Source organism: Schistocerca serialis, chromosome 4, assembly GCF_023864345.2.
Source record: "Schistocerca serialis cubense isolate TAMUIC-IGC-003099 chromosome 4, iqSchSeri2.2, whole genome shotgun sequence".
Classification (NCBI taxonomy): Eukaryota; Metazoa; Arthropoda; class Insecta; order Orthoptera; family Acrididae; genus Schistocerca; species Schistocerca serialis.
In genome coordinates, this window is record NC_064641.1 from 204,141,232 (window position 1) to 204,156,035 (window position 14,804).

General features: G+C 41.8%; 1 protein-coding gene across 1 annotated transcript in view; it reads right to left on the minus strand.

The window, feature by feature from the left end:
* LOC126474351 (dipeptidase 1-like) overlaps positions 1 to 14,530 on the minus strand; it is a 145,385-nt gene extending 130,855 nt beyond the window's left edge. The window contains exon 1 of the mRNA XM_050101817.1: positions 14,454 to 14,530. Within this exon, the coding sequence (XP_049957774.1) occupies positions 14,454 to 14,530 (77 nt within the window). The remainder of the gene's footprint in view (positions 1 to 14,453) is intronic.
* Between the last annotated feature and the right edge of the window lie 274 nt (positions 14,531 to 14,804).

A 14,804-nucleotide genomic window follows, 5' to 3' on the forward strand; every position in this document is an offset into this window, starting at 1 on the left:
TGACAGTGAATGTATTTTCTACTGCCGTGTATGCAGCTGATCTACTACTTGTGGGCGCACTCCTTTCTCCTAACACTGGCACACTCTCCCGCCGTTGATTATTCCATACGGAATTGTCATAACGACGACACCTGGGTTTTCTCCTGTTATTGGGCCGCCAAAATTTCTCCACGCCCGGTCGGCCCCTCACCGGCGCGGCTAATGGTTTCCCTGTCTCGTCCCAGCAGATACGCTCCCCGGATACTGCTGAGGCGGCTGGTCACACCCTCTGGCGTTATTACTATTCTGGGCAGCCCGTATCACGCTAGTATGATACTGGTTTCCGTCATTCCGGTTATTATTTGCATTGTACCGATTGTTATTACGGTCCGAACCATTATTGTTATTGCTGCCATGGTTGCGGTATGCATTATTCCCATGGTTATCGTTGGTGTGGTTGCTGTGGTACCCGTTGTTGTTACCACGGCCTCTACCACTGTCGCGATTATTGCGCCAATTGTCCTCGTCCTCCACTCTTTCCAGGAAATCATTTATTGTCCTGTAATTGCTTCCTACGTAGCGTTTTGTATCATCTGGAAGCTTTTTGTAGAGTTCCCAGACTATTTCGGATTCCGTGCGGCGATCACGCAAATATTCCAACTTGCGGATCCAGCCCTCACAAAACTCCTTCATCGAGCCGCGCGAATTCGCATCGAAAGGCCTCGATACGACAAATTCGCGCCAGACACTTTGCTGTTTTTGCTCTGACCAGTATACAGCCAGAAACAAATTTTTAAACTCGTCAAAAGTCAGGTTCGTAATGTTGAGGTTTAGGCCCCAACGCTTGGCATCACCAGCCAACACATCAATAACCGCATTAATTTTTCTCTCATTAGTCCATGATCTGGGTAAAACTCTTTCACAATTTTTAATGAAATCCGTCGGGTGTATACCGCCTTTTTTCAAGGGGTCGAACCGCTCCTCTTTCGTCAACAACTCCGAACTATGTGCACAGATTGGCACATAGCTCTGTTTTTCGTCAAGTTTCCTTTCTAATTCCGACCCCCTCGTAATCACTTGGCAAGTGGTTGTCGCAAGCGTTTCCACTTCCCTCTTTTTCTCTTCGCAGGTGTTAGCCTGCTTCGTCACTTTGGTATCTACTTCGGATACTAAAGCATTTAAAGTTTCCGCCTTCTGTTGATCCTCTTTTCTCACTAATTGAATTTGTTCCGTCACCTTATTCTCGATGATCGGAGCAACTGCGTCTCCTACACTTTTCTCGATTCTGCTAATTTCGGAATCAAAACGAGTATTTATGCTCGCAATTTCCGCCTGAACGCCTATCATTTCCTGTTTAAGGTTACCGATTTCGGTATTAATCACTACAATATCGTCTTTGATTTTATCAACTTTTGTGTTAACAACTTCAACATTGTTGTTAACAACATTGATAGCTTTGTTCTGATTGTCTAGCATTCGTTCAATTTTTTTAGACTGAGCTACTTGCTTGGCAGCCTGATCTTTAATTTCTGCCGATTGACTCTTGATTTCGTTAATCAAAACATTCAATAACTCAGTTAAATTCCCGGAAACCACCGGTTTTACTTCCGTAGCGGCTTCCTCTTTCATTGTCCCCCCGTATTCGTCATCAAGGGATTCCGATTTGATTTTCACTTCCGATTCCGAAAAATTTTCTAAAGTCTGGAATTCCATTTCTGCTCTTTGTTGCGTTTCGGCGGTCGCATCTTTCATGCTAGCCGCCTGCCCCGGAACAATGGGTACCGCTGTGCGCGTTTCCCACTGTTCGAGCGATTGTTCCGTATCCAAGTCTACCAAATTTTGGTAATTGTTGCCTTCACTCCTTTTAATAATTTTCAATATAAATGCAAAATCTCAACTGTAATTAGGATTCCTCACACGAATATTCTCGCTGACGTATCGACCATTTCGTAACCAGTACTTTGTTACGAGATTTGCACAATAGAAAATTCGTGTCCAGAACAACCTCAAATTTGAAGATTGTCCTGTCACGGTCGCCACGTGTAACCTCCCCCCTCACTTATCGACCTTAATGACAGTGAAAAATTAAACCTCGTGTACCTAATGGAAATTTGGGAAAAGCAATCGTCACCGAAGTTAATCTGTCGGTAAAGAGGGAGGAAAGGGTTACATCTAAATGAAAGGAAAAATGCAAATGAAACTGGTGGAAATTAATTTTGAAAAGGGGTAAAGTTAATAAAGAAGGTAAATGTGCGGCCGTTACGTTAACAATTAACTAGCGGTAATTAGATATTTGAGATTTGGGGGAAATCACGGTCGCCAGTCCTAAGGACAATTACTATCGTAACTGAAAAAGAAAGGTTATTACACATATAATTAACACTAGAAGCGTGGCAACTGAAGGTTGACACGTGTAGTGTGAAAACTGAAAGTTTGTCAGAAGTAATAAATTTCGCTACACTCTGACTTAATTTAGCAAAAGAATTAATAAAACCGGAAAATCGAAAGTTAATTTAGTGACTGAAGTTAATAGTGAGCTTTCTTTCTGAAGCACATCGAAATCCAGTAAAATACGGTTAGTCTTGGACTACCTCAACAATCATTTCAAAAGCAACTTGACTCTACGCAATTTAGAAACAAGAGATTTTACTTTGAACTTGAATTAAATGATTCTGAACTATTAACAATAGTAAAATTTAGTACGTACCAAGCTGAGCTGCAGTCACAGGTAAGCTAAAATATGCTAACAAAACTCGCACTCTAAATTTGTGCTCGTGTAACCTAAATATTGTAGCCAGCTACTGAACTTTGAAATTAAGGCAGTGAAATCTAATTATATTATTTTAATGCTGGCGTTTGAATTTCAACGACACTCGGGTTCATTTCGGAAAAGGAAGGGACCCTGCTTGGCAATGCAATTGGGACAATGAGCAACAAAGGTTCATGCTAAGTTGCTGTAATTTTGCGAGGCAAATGGAACAATTTGAAAAGCTGAGGTCTGCCATACAGTTCTGAAACTTTACGTGCTTTTAGTCTTCCTTGTTGGTTGATTGAAGATTTGAAGCCGTCGATCGAGGAGGTGGCGACAGTCACTCATTGTCGGCCGTCGCTGTTGCAGAAGCTGGATGTTGGCGCGCCTTCTTCTCGACACGGTCACCAGGCGAAACGGGCTCTTGATGTGCGCCAGCTAATGCTTCCCGTCCGCGACACCTTGTCAGAAACTATCATCGCGAGTCGAGCGCAATTACATGCTGCCAAACCCCGAAAGCGCGGCAACTCGCGGGAGCGTCACACAACACCTGCTCCACTCGCTACTCCCACCAGACTCTGACTGCTCTCGCTCCACGCGGCAGAGTTAACACTACCAAAGATCCTACACACTTTGATTCTTCACACGACCCATCGATGTAATCGTTCGATAGCAGTTTTCCCTAGGCAAGACCCAGCGCAAAAATACAAATAATATTTACGAAACAAACCAATTATACATCGACATAAGTGCATAAATATATATATACAAACAGTAAAACAATTACAATATATAAAGAGACAGAAATGTCATATCTTGAGGTAACAAAACAAGGAAAAAAAATAATAGTACAATAGATGAAAATAGGAGGATATGCATTTCCAGCGTTACAGTCGTCTAATGTGTTTTTTATCACAGCGACCTTCTCGACACAGAGCAACATTCCATAAAACTACATTTGCTTAAGGAAGCACCTCAAAATAAATAAATAAATAAAAGAGGATCCTACTTTGACACATTACCACTCTGTTTCTATAGAGCGCAGAAGAACTAAAGAAGTAAAAAACGTGAGTGGAGCTTGACTATCTCGTTCGGATAAACATCATAAAACATAAAAAAGGAGCATCATATATACAAACACTCTTCCATACACAAACACTTCGGCAAGGCTGTCTTCGACACATCGCGGCGTAATTTATCCTATTGTTAGTCATTCCCTCTCTTGTTCCACTAACAAAATGAGCGGGGGAAAATGTTTGCCTATATGATCTTTAAGAGACATAAACAGCTTATATTGTCCTAATGGTTGCTACACGTACTGAACGTTGGAGGGATAAAATAGTCCTACAGTATATCGGAAATGCTGCTTTTTTTTAATCTTCTTCAATAGCGTTTCGGAATAAATTCAAACAAGGCTCACGGAGAATTTTCGTTCAACTTAATTCTCTTACTGATCCAACAGACCAGTAACAGAACTAATTGTATTTCCCTGGATTGTTTGTTTCCTCTATTTTTTAATTTTTTTCATGTGTATAACTTCTTTATATTATTGGAGTGGTGTAAGCGTCAATTTTTATTTCAGTTAAAGCAGTGAGGCTAAGCTGCCATTTAACCGAAGCTCTGACCTTTCTAACGAAATTCTTTTATAATTGAGACACCCGGGCGGTAATACCAGTAATTAAGTATACATCACTGGGTGAATTACTTCGTAAACATTGTCGTTTATTACGCTCTGAGTCAAATGGGGAGGTCGCGAATACTAAAAATTTGTGTAGCTTAGGCATTCTAGCCGTTTTTTCGGCCTGGCTACCGATGTTTCGATGCTTTTGATTGAAGTTTCTACATTAATTTACCAGGACATCTCACTTCATGTATAATGTGCACCAGTTTCGTCCCTTGCAGGACATAAAAAGTCTCTTCGTTGTATATGTTGCTGAGAAACGTTCGTGGTTTCAGCTATTATCCTACAGGCAGCCTTTTGAAGTTTGTAGTGCATTTATAGATAAGATTTTGGGCAGTAACCATGTTGATTTTAGAAGTGTAATAGTGAAGGAGTCGCTGTCCCCAATTGTTTGTTTTGTGCACCGTTGATAAATGCAGGCAAATGAATGTCGTCTTAGAAACCACTGTTTCGTAGTGACTCCGCATTGTTGATAAGCGCTGACACAAGTCAGCGTGAAATTTGGAACCTACGTCTACATCTGCGTCTACATAAACATTCCGCGTATCACCATGCTGTGCACGGGGGAGGGTACATTATATCTAAGTCATTCCACTTCCTCATCCACTCGGAAATGCAGCGAGGGAAAAACGACAGTCCCTTTGCTTCCGTACGAGCTCCGATTTTTCTTATTTTGTCCTCGCTGTGCTGGCGGAAGTTATTCGTTGGTGGCAACAGAATCGTTCTGCAGTCTGTCGCAAATGCCGGTTCTCTGAACTTTGTCGACAACGTTCCGCGGAAAGAACGTCATGTTCCCTCCAAGGAGTCCCACTTGTGTTCAGAGAGCATGTGCCTGCTACTCGCATATTGATCGAACGCATCTGTAACAAATGTAGCAGTTCGCCTCTTTTTTTAAGTCGACTTTGAGGGGGATCACGAACACTCGAGCACTACTCAAGAATATGTCGCACAAGTGTTCTGCTCGCCATCTCCTTTGTTGATGTCCTGACATTCTTAGAATTCTCAAAATAAAGTGACGTCGACCATTCGCCTTTCGTACTACAGAACTTACCCGCTCGTTCCATTTTAGCCTGTTTTGCAAGGTTACGCGTAGATATTTAGTCGACGCGACTGTGTCGAGCAGTACACTACTAATACCGTATCCCAATCGTAATTGATTGTTTTTCCTACTCATCTGCACTAACATTTCTTCACTTTTAGAACAATATGTCATTAATCACACGAAACAGGATATCTGTCCAAGTCATCCTGTATCTTCCTACAGTCACTCAACGACGACAATTTCCATTACACTGTAGCGTTTTCAGAAAACAGCCTCGGATAGTCCTGTGCTTGTCAGGGGTAAGATTAGATCAAATTGAATTATATTTGGTATAGCGTTTACAAAAGTCCGTTTTCTCACTTCCCTCACGGGGTAGATTAAACTAATTAAACTAATATTGTTAACGGAACTGCCGATGAAGCCGACGGCGTAAGAGAACGAAAGGATATTGGAAGATCGCTTGGCGTGCATGCGCCGTAGCTTAGGCGGCTCTTATACTTTTATAGGCCAGTTTGAGGCTGTTTACCGGCTTGATACCCCACAAGTCTCATATATCAAATTGCGCCTTTTTATTATTATTATTTCTCTTTCCTGTCTCAGACGTTATGTCTGGTTAAAAATGGAAAGTGACGCGGACCTTGATCAAGCGTGACTTCCTTTTAACTGTACGGTATATGTTACATTGCATTTAGGAACTTTCGGGTAATTGAACATGTATCAATAATTACAGATTTCTCTAGTTGCATATATACGTTTGGATGCAGCTGTATTGCGTTGATGTACTGGTGGATATTGTGTGGTATGACTCCTGTAGTTGATAGTATAATTGGTATGATGTCAACTTTATCCTGATGCCACATGTCTTTGACTTCCTCAGCCAGTTGGATGTATTTTTCAATTTTTTGTCCTATTCCCTTCTGTATATTTGTTGTATTGAGTATGGATATTTCGATTAGTTGTGTTAATTTCTTCTTTTTATTGGTGAGTATGATGTCAGGTTTGTTATGTGGTGTTGTTTTATCTGTTATAATGGTTCTGTTCCAGTATAATTTGTATTCATCATTTTCCAGTACATTTTGTGGTGCATACTTGTGTGTGGGAACGTGTTGTTTTATTAGTTTATGTTGTATGGCAAGTTGTTTATGTATTATTTTTGCTACATTGTCATGTCTTTTGGGGTATTCTGTATTTGCTAGTTTTGTACATCCGCTTGTCATGTGATCTACTGTTTCTATTTGTTGTTTGCAAAGTCTGCTTTTATCTGTTGTGGTATTGGGATCTTTAATAATATGCTTGCTGTAATATCTGGTGTTTATTGTTTGATCCTGTATTGCAATCATGTATCCTTCCGTCTCACTGTATATATTGCCTTTTCTTAGCCATGTGTTGGATGCGTCTTGATCGATATGTGGCTGTGTTAGATGATACAGGTGCTTGCCATGTAGTGTTTTCTTTTTCCAATTTACTTTCTTCGTATGTTATGTGATCTAAAGGGTTGTAGAAGTGGCTATGAAATTGCAATGGTGTAGCCGATGTATTTATATGAGTGATTGCTTTGTGTACTTTGCTAGTTTCTGTTCGTTCTAGAAAGAACTTTCTTAAATTATCTACCTGTCCATAATGTAGGATTTTTATGTCGATAAATCCCCTTCCTCCTTCCTTTCTGCATAATGTGAATCTTTCTGTTTCTGAATGTATGTGATGTATTCTATATTTGTGGCACTGTGATCGTGTAAGTGTATTGAGTGCTTCTAGGTCTGTGTTACTCCATTTCACTACTCCAAATGAGTAGGTCAATATTGGTATAGCATAGGTCATTATAGCTTATGTCTCGTTTCTTGCTGTCAGTTCTGTTTTCAGTAATTTTGTTAGTCTTTGTCTATATTTTTCTTTTAGTTCTTCTTTAATATTTGTATTATCGATTCCTATTTTTTGTCTAAATCCTAGATATTTATAGGCATCTGTATTTTCCATCGCTTCTATGCAGTTGCTGTTGTTATCCAATATGTAATCTTCTTGTTTAGTGTGTTTCCCCTTGACTATGCTATTTTTCTTACATTTGTCTGTTCCAAAAGCCATGTTTATATCATCGCTGAATATTTCTGTTATCTTTAGTAATTGGTTGAATTGTTGATTTGTTGCTGCCAGTAGTTTTAGATCATCCATGTACAGCAAATGTGTGATTTTATGTTGGTATGTTCCAGAAATATTGTATCCATAATTTGTATTATTTAGCATGTTGGATATTGGGTTCAGAGCAAGGCAGAACCAGAAAGGACTTAATGAGTCTCCTTGGTATATTCCACGCTTAATCTGTATTGGCTGTGATGTGATATTATTTGAATTTGTTTGGATATTAAGTGTGGTTTTCCGATTTTTCATTACTATGTTTAGGAACTGTATCAATTTAGGATCTACTTTGTATATTTCCAATATCTGCAGTAACCATGAGTGGGGTACACTATCAAAAGCTTTTCGGAAATTGATGTATGCGTAGTGTAGCGACCTTTGTTTAGTTTTAGCTTGATATGTCACCTCTGCATCTATTATCAGTTGCTCTTTACATCCTCATGCTCCTTTGCAATGGCATTTTTGTTCTTCACTTATAATTTTGTTCTGTGTTGTATGTGTCATTAATTTCTGTGTAATGACTGAAGTTAATATTTTGTATATTGTTGGTAGGCATGTTATGGGGCGATATTTTGCTGGGTTTGCTGTGTCTGCTTGATCTTTAGGTTTCAGATAAGTTATTCCATGTGTAAGTGTATGAGGGAATGTGTATGGGTCTGCAATGTAGCTGTAAAATAATTTAGTTAGATGTTAATGTGTTGAGGTGAACTTCTTTAGCCACAAATTTGCTATTTTATCTTTTCCAGGGGCTTTCCAATTGTGCATAGAATTAATTGCTCGGGTGACTTCATGTTGCAAAACTATCACTTCAGGCATTTGTGGTATCATCTTGTATGTGTCTGTTTCTGCTTGTATCCACCGTGCATGGCTATTATGTTGTACCGGGTTTGACCATATGTTGCTCCAGAAGTGTTACATGTCTGTTATGTTTGGTGGGTTGTCTATTTTAATGTGCGTGTTATCTATTGTCTGATAAAATTTCTTTTGGTTTGTGTTGAATGTTTGGTTTTGTTTCCTTCTAATTTAATTTTTTTTTGTATCTTCTAAGTCGTTTGGCCAATGCTTGTAATTTCTGCTTCGCTTCATCTAATTGCTTTATCGCTACTTGTTGTGAGAATTTACCTAACCTTTTTCGTTTTTTGTCTGATATTTCATTTCTGATAAATTGTGTTAGCTGTCCGATGTTTTTTCTCAGTTTTTCTATTCTGATCTGCGGCCTGTGTTGCCATGCTGGTTTTGTGGGTTTCTTCTGTGTGTTGGTTTGTTCTGATCTCTGCCTACCGTGTATATTTAGTGTAGTGAATGCTCCTATATAAACCAGTAGTTGTAACTCTTCCATAGTCATTTATTTTGTTGTGTATGAATGTGTTGATAGTTGTTATTGTTGTTTCGACTTGTGGGTTATTTGGTGGTCTATGCAAGAATGGTCTAACGTCTGTATTTGTGTCTTTGTATTCTATATATGTTAGCTGAAATTTTTCTTCTATATCTAACATGTGTGTCACTTCATATTCTATTTGTGTTTGTTCTGGTGGCTGTCTTAAAATTTCGTTTTCCTCAGATTGTTTAATTGATGCGTGGTGTTCTTTGTTTGCTTGCTCTGGGATGTTTGAGTCCATTACTGTATTTTCTTCTTATTCTGATTGCACATTATTTTGTTCCTGTATTTGTTGTACTTGTTGTTTGATGTTTTCTAATTCAGACTGGGTTATCCTGTTATTTTTGATTATTACACGGATCTGATCAGCTAGTCGTTGTTCTGTTAAAAATTTTAATTCAGGGTATCTGGTAATAAATTTTGTGTATACTTGTGATCTGTATCCAGTTGTGTTGGTTCCTAAGTTTGTTGCCTGGCAATAACAGAACATAAGGCGTCGGTTAACTTCATCTGACCATCTCATCCTCTGTCTCTGTTTTCCTTCTAGAGTGGTTGCAGGAAGCATATCCTGCAAAACACCTCTATTAGGATTTAAATCATTTTCCGTGTGGCTAGCAGTGTCGTTACCATTGTGGACGGGCATAGGGTTCAAGCGTCGCCCCCGACCATGACAGCGCTTGTCCGAGGTTTCATTCGTTCTGTCCTGAACCAACTCATCACACTAAAAGGGGGGTTAGCCCTATAAGTGGTTTGTTCTTTTCGTCGCCTTTTACGACTGGCAGAACATACCGAAGGCCTATTCTTTTCCCAGGCCTCCACGGGGTACTTTATTATTATTATTATTATTATTATTATTGTTATTATCACTATCGTTCTTATTATTACTAGATTGAGTTGGTACGTTAATGAACATTCAGACGACCATAGTTGAACCATCATCTAATATGAGCTGCAGATTGAGTAAAGATAATTGTTAGTAATAAAAGAGAAAAAGCTTCCTCAGGGGACACTGCTTTAACGAAGAACTGTCCATGCGGGTGCGGAGGTTTGTATGCTCTGGATCCGGAGGGCTATGCGGACGGTGGCTTAGCTACCAAAATGGTCACCCAAGCCGGACAGGCCGAAGGGGAGGAACCAGACAAAGTGTGTCTCACAACGTCTATATATCTCCATTTTCCTATCCTCATCATGTCCTTGCCTTGTCCTTTTTCCTACCACCCCATGTCATAAGTAAAGGGTGGGGTAGACAGGACTCCTTAGCCATAGTGAAGGCAATCAGTCTACGGGTGACATCCCCGAAAATAAGCCTCCCAGCATAACAACTGGGGTGGTATCTTGGACAGTGGCTTGCCACTGTCCCACAAAGAATAATCTTCAACTGAGCTTGGAGGAAAATTTCGCTGTATGCACTACCCCAGGTGGTAACCAGTGCACCCTAGTTGGCGTTAGCGGACCCTCGGATTCTGGGGAGTCCACATCAACATGCTTTAAGTATAAGTCGGAGCATCCTGAAATCATCGTAGGTAAACTCAGACCAAGACAGCAAAGCTTCTTCGCAACATTTAATACTAATTCTCTGCTCAAAGTGGGTAAATTGAAACATCTGACCGATTCACTTACACAGCACAACATAGTACTGACAGCAGTGCAGGAAACCAGAGTCACACATGATTGTGCCTTTGAGTTCCAAGTATACAGAATCCTGAAAGGAAAAGTGGGTCAGTGGGTAATGTAGAATGAACCCCACTTAGGTACATGATTTATAATCAGGCATAATATACTGGATTCAGTCATTGAATTCACTTCCTCAAGCAGTCGTGTATCCATCCTGTCCCTCAAATGTGCTAACAAGGGCTATAGTGTAGTCAATGTACATGCCCCAACCAACCTGCACAACAGACGCAATCCAGAAAGAACGGAGAAATTCTGGGAAGACTTAGAAGATATTCTCTCTAAAATTCCAGAGACACACACCGTCATACTGTTTGGTGACTTCAATGCCCAATTCGGAAGAGAGAAAGAGCATAGAAATACGAGTATAGTGGGCTACTATCCAGCACGTATGAGACCTAACCGCAGTGGGGAACGATTGGTGGATCTGTGTAGGACTTGTGGATTGGTCATGAAGTCTGCAGCCTTCAAACACCTGCCAAGGAAACAGAAGACTTGGATTTCACCTAACACCAACTTGGCTGAATTCCAGATAGATCATGCGGCCATTTCAAGAAAATCTCTAAAGGGAATACAAAACGTGAAGGTACTGAGAAGTGACAATCTGGGCTCAGAGATCTAAATAAGACTCCAGCCTAGAAACACTAGCTTACACAAAACCCTCAAGATCGCGAGATTTGACGTAGAGCGATTTAAGAACATTCAAGAATTAAGTCAGAGACTGAACAGTACAGATTTCAACAGCTGGGACCAACTGAAGGGGACTCTTGTGAAGACGGCCAATGAACCCGCCCCCCTCACAAGAAGAAGGAAGCATCCGTGGTGGAATGTAGACTGTGACAATGCAATAGCCCAAAGACAGACTCTCTGGGAGAAGTGGAATGGTAAGAAAACAAAGATAAATTGGGAGAACTTTTTGGAACAATGAAGGCTAACAGCTAAGATAATTCGAGGAACCAAACGGACCTTCACACAAAACCTACTAACCCAAATCGAAGAGAACTTTGCTAGGAATTAATCCAGAGATTTCTATAGAACCTTCACGCAGATACTCAAAAAATACAATGCACCAAGCCTCCACTTCAGAAACTCACAGGGCAAACTGGTTTTAAACGACAAGGACAACTGCCACCTCTTAGCTTAGTACTTTAAAAACCTGCTCAGCTGTGCTCCACCTAGTGAAGACTTCAACTACAAACAAACCACACCAATCCCGGACTCACTGCCTCCTTTATTGGAAGAAGTTCGACAAATCATTCAACTTATCAAGAATAATAAGGCATCTGGAGGGTACTCTACCATTGATGAACTCTGGAAATGCGCTCCTGGTTAACTGTCACTGTGTGATGCTCTGGCTAGATGTCTGCCTGTTACACATTACGACCCTCTTCAACTGTCGGCGGTCTCTGTCAGTCAACAGACGAGGTCGGCCTGTACGCTTTTGTGCTGTACGTGTCCCTTCACGTTTCCACTTCACTATGACATCGGAGGCAGTGGACCTAGGGATGTTTAGGAGTGTGGAAATCTCGCGTACAGACGTCTGACACAAGTGACACCCAATCACCTGACCGCGTTCGAATTCCGTGAGTTCCGCGGAGCGCCCCATTGTGCTATCTCACGATTTATAATGACAACCGAGGTCGCTGATATGGAGTACCTGGAGGTAGATGGCAGCACAATGTATCTAATATGAAAAACGTATGTTTTTGTGTGTGCTCGTGTACTTTCGATCACATAGTGTATATGTGTTCTGAAAATAATGAACATATGAGGGACAGCTTACTCTGTTCGTCCACGAGACTTAGTAGGCACCAAATACCGGCGCCCAGGTAGACACGTGTTCCTTCATTTCAGCATGGCATTCGATACATTCCGTCACTCCCGCCTACTGAACAAAGTACGAGCGTAAGGAATAACAGACTAAGCTTGTCATTGGATTCAAGAGTTTCTAGCAAAAAGAACACAGCATTAATTCTCAATAGGGACAATTATTTAGACATAAAGCCCGCCCGGCTAGCCGTGCGGTCTAGGGTGCTGCTCTCCGAGCGGGAAGGCGTGCCAGTCACCGACACGAATCCGCCGGCGGATTAGTGTCGAGGTTAGGTGTGCCGGCCAGCCTGCGGATGGTTTTTAAGGCGGTTTTCCATCTGCCTCGACGAATGCGGGCTACTTCCCCTTATTCCGCCTCAGTTACACTATGTCGGCGATTGCTGCGCAATCACTGTCTCCACGTACGTACTGTATGCATCATAATTTCTCTACCATGCAAACATAGGGGCTACACTCGTCTGGAATGAGACGTTCCAGAAGGGGGGGGGGGGGGGATCTATTGGGGACCGAACACCACAATAACCCAGGGTTCGGTGTGGGCCGGCGGTGGGGTGAGCGGACTTCTGTAGCTTGTTGTAGGGTTGTGTACCGTCGTTTCTAGGTCCCCAGTTCAGTACATACATACATTCATTCACAGGGAGTGTTATAGCCCCGTTACTTGGAGCAGCATACCTATAAATGACGTAGTATACAACATCGGAAATTCATTGAGACTTTTCACGGATGACGCTGTTTTATATTGAGAAGTCGCAACGTTAGAAAATTTCAGCGAAGAGCAACAGGACCTGGAGGGTATCGAAGACTGGCGCAGGGAGTGGCAACTGATCCCCATCATAAACTAATGTTCCTTAGGGGGAGTTGCCTATACATAGAGAGGAAGGCCCATTACTGTGCGATTACACGATTGCAGAATAATCACTGGAAGCAATTGCTTCCTAAAATACCTAGGACTATGCATACGGAGCAATGTAAAGCGAGACGACCGCATAAAACTAACCGAAGGTAAAGTAGACTCCAGACTGAGATTCATTTGGAATTCTCAAAAAATGTAGTCCGTGAAAAAAAGGGGTAATTTATATAACGCGCTTTCGACCAATAGCTGAATATCGCTAGTGAATGTGGGATCCGTACGACACTGGATTCATAGAAGAACTAGAAAATATCTAAAGAAGAGCAGCCCATTTCTTTATAGATTAATTTCGTAAGCCTGAAAGCATCACATACATGATCAACTAACTCCAGTGGAAGACGCTGCAAGAGAGGCGTTCTGCATTACGTTGTGATCCACTTTCAAAGTTCTCAGAAGAGTCAACAAATATATTACTTCCTACTGCGTATACCTCGATGAAAATGAAGTCAGAGAGACAAAAGCCCACACGGAACGATTAGCGACTGGAACAAGAAAGGGGAGAAATAACAGCAGTACACAAAGCACCCACCACCGTACACCACAATGTGATTTGCAAAATATATATGCCGATGTAGACCTAAGAACTATGAGCTTTTGTTAGTCTTCGGTACCGTGAACCAAATCTCTTGTCTCTAACTCTTGGTTTTCCATATCTTGGGGGAGGGGGGAAGTATTATGGAACAAACGAAGAAAAAATTACCGGTAAAAACGGGCTCTGAAATACATACCTTTAAGGCTATGAGCACTTGCTTAGTAGAAGAAATGTTTTCACAGTAACGAAGATGAACAAATGCTCATACCTCTAAAGGCATGTACTGTTGATCCCATGCTTACTAGACATCTTATGCTTGTTCTGGTTCATACTGCCATATTTCAAACCATGTAAACCAGAGACCTCAATAGAACAAATTTATCACACGATAGTGAAGAGGAACAAGTGCTGGTTGTTCTTAAGGTATGCCTTCTTTTATCTTGTTTTGGTCCGTATTACCACTTCTCAAGGTCGGTCGGTGGTGTTCCGGTTCACCCTGTGTGGACAACAAAAGAACTGCAGCGTGGCAGGCGTGACAGTCGTTGACTCACCCGTCGACGAGCGGCACCTCGGCGAGCAGGCGGCGCACGACGTCGAGGCGGCTCTGCGGCCAGGGCAGCCAACCCATGGCCAGCGGCAGCCCGACGCCGACGCCCGCCGCCAGCGCCGAGCCCAGCACGCACACCACCAGCGCCACGCACCACGTGCGGCACGCGCCGCGCCGGGCCCGCGAACCGTCACCTGCGGCAGACACACGCGGCACGTCCTCTCAGGGCAAGTAGGCGCCGTTAGTATGTCTCACTGACGTCTTTTGATACCATTCCTCACAAGCGACCATTAATCAAATTGCGTGCATGTGGAGTATCGTCTCAGTTGTGTGACTGGATTCGTGATTTCCTACC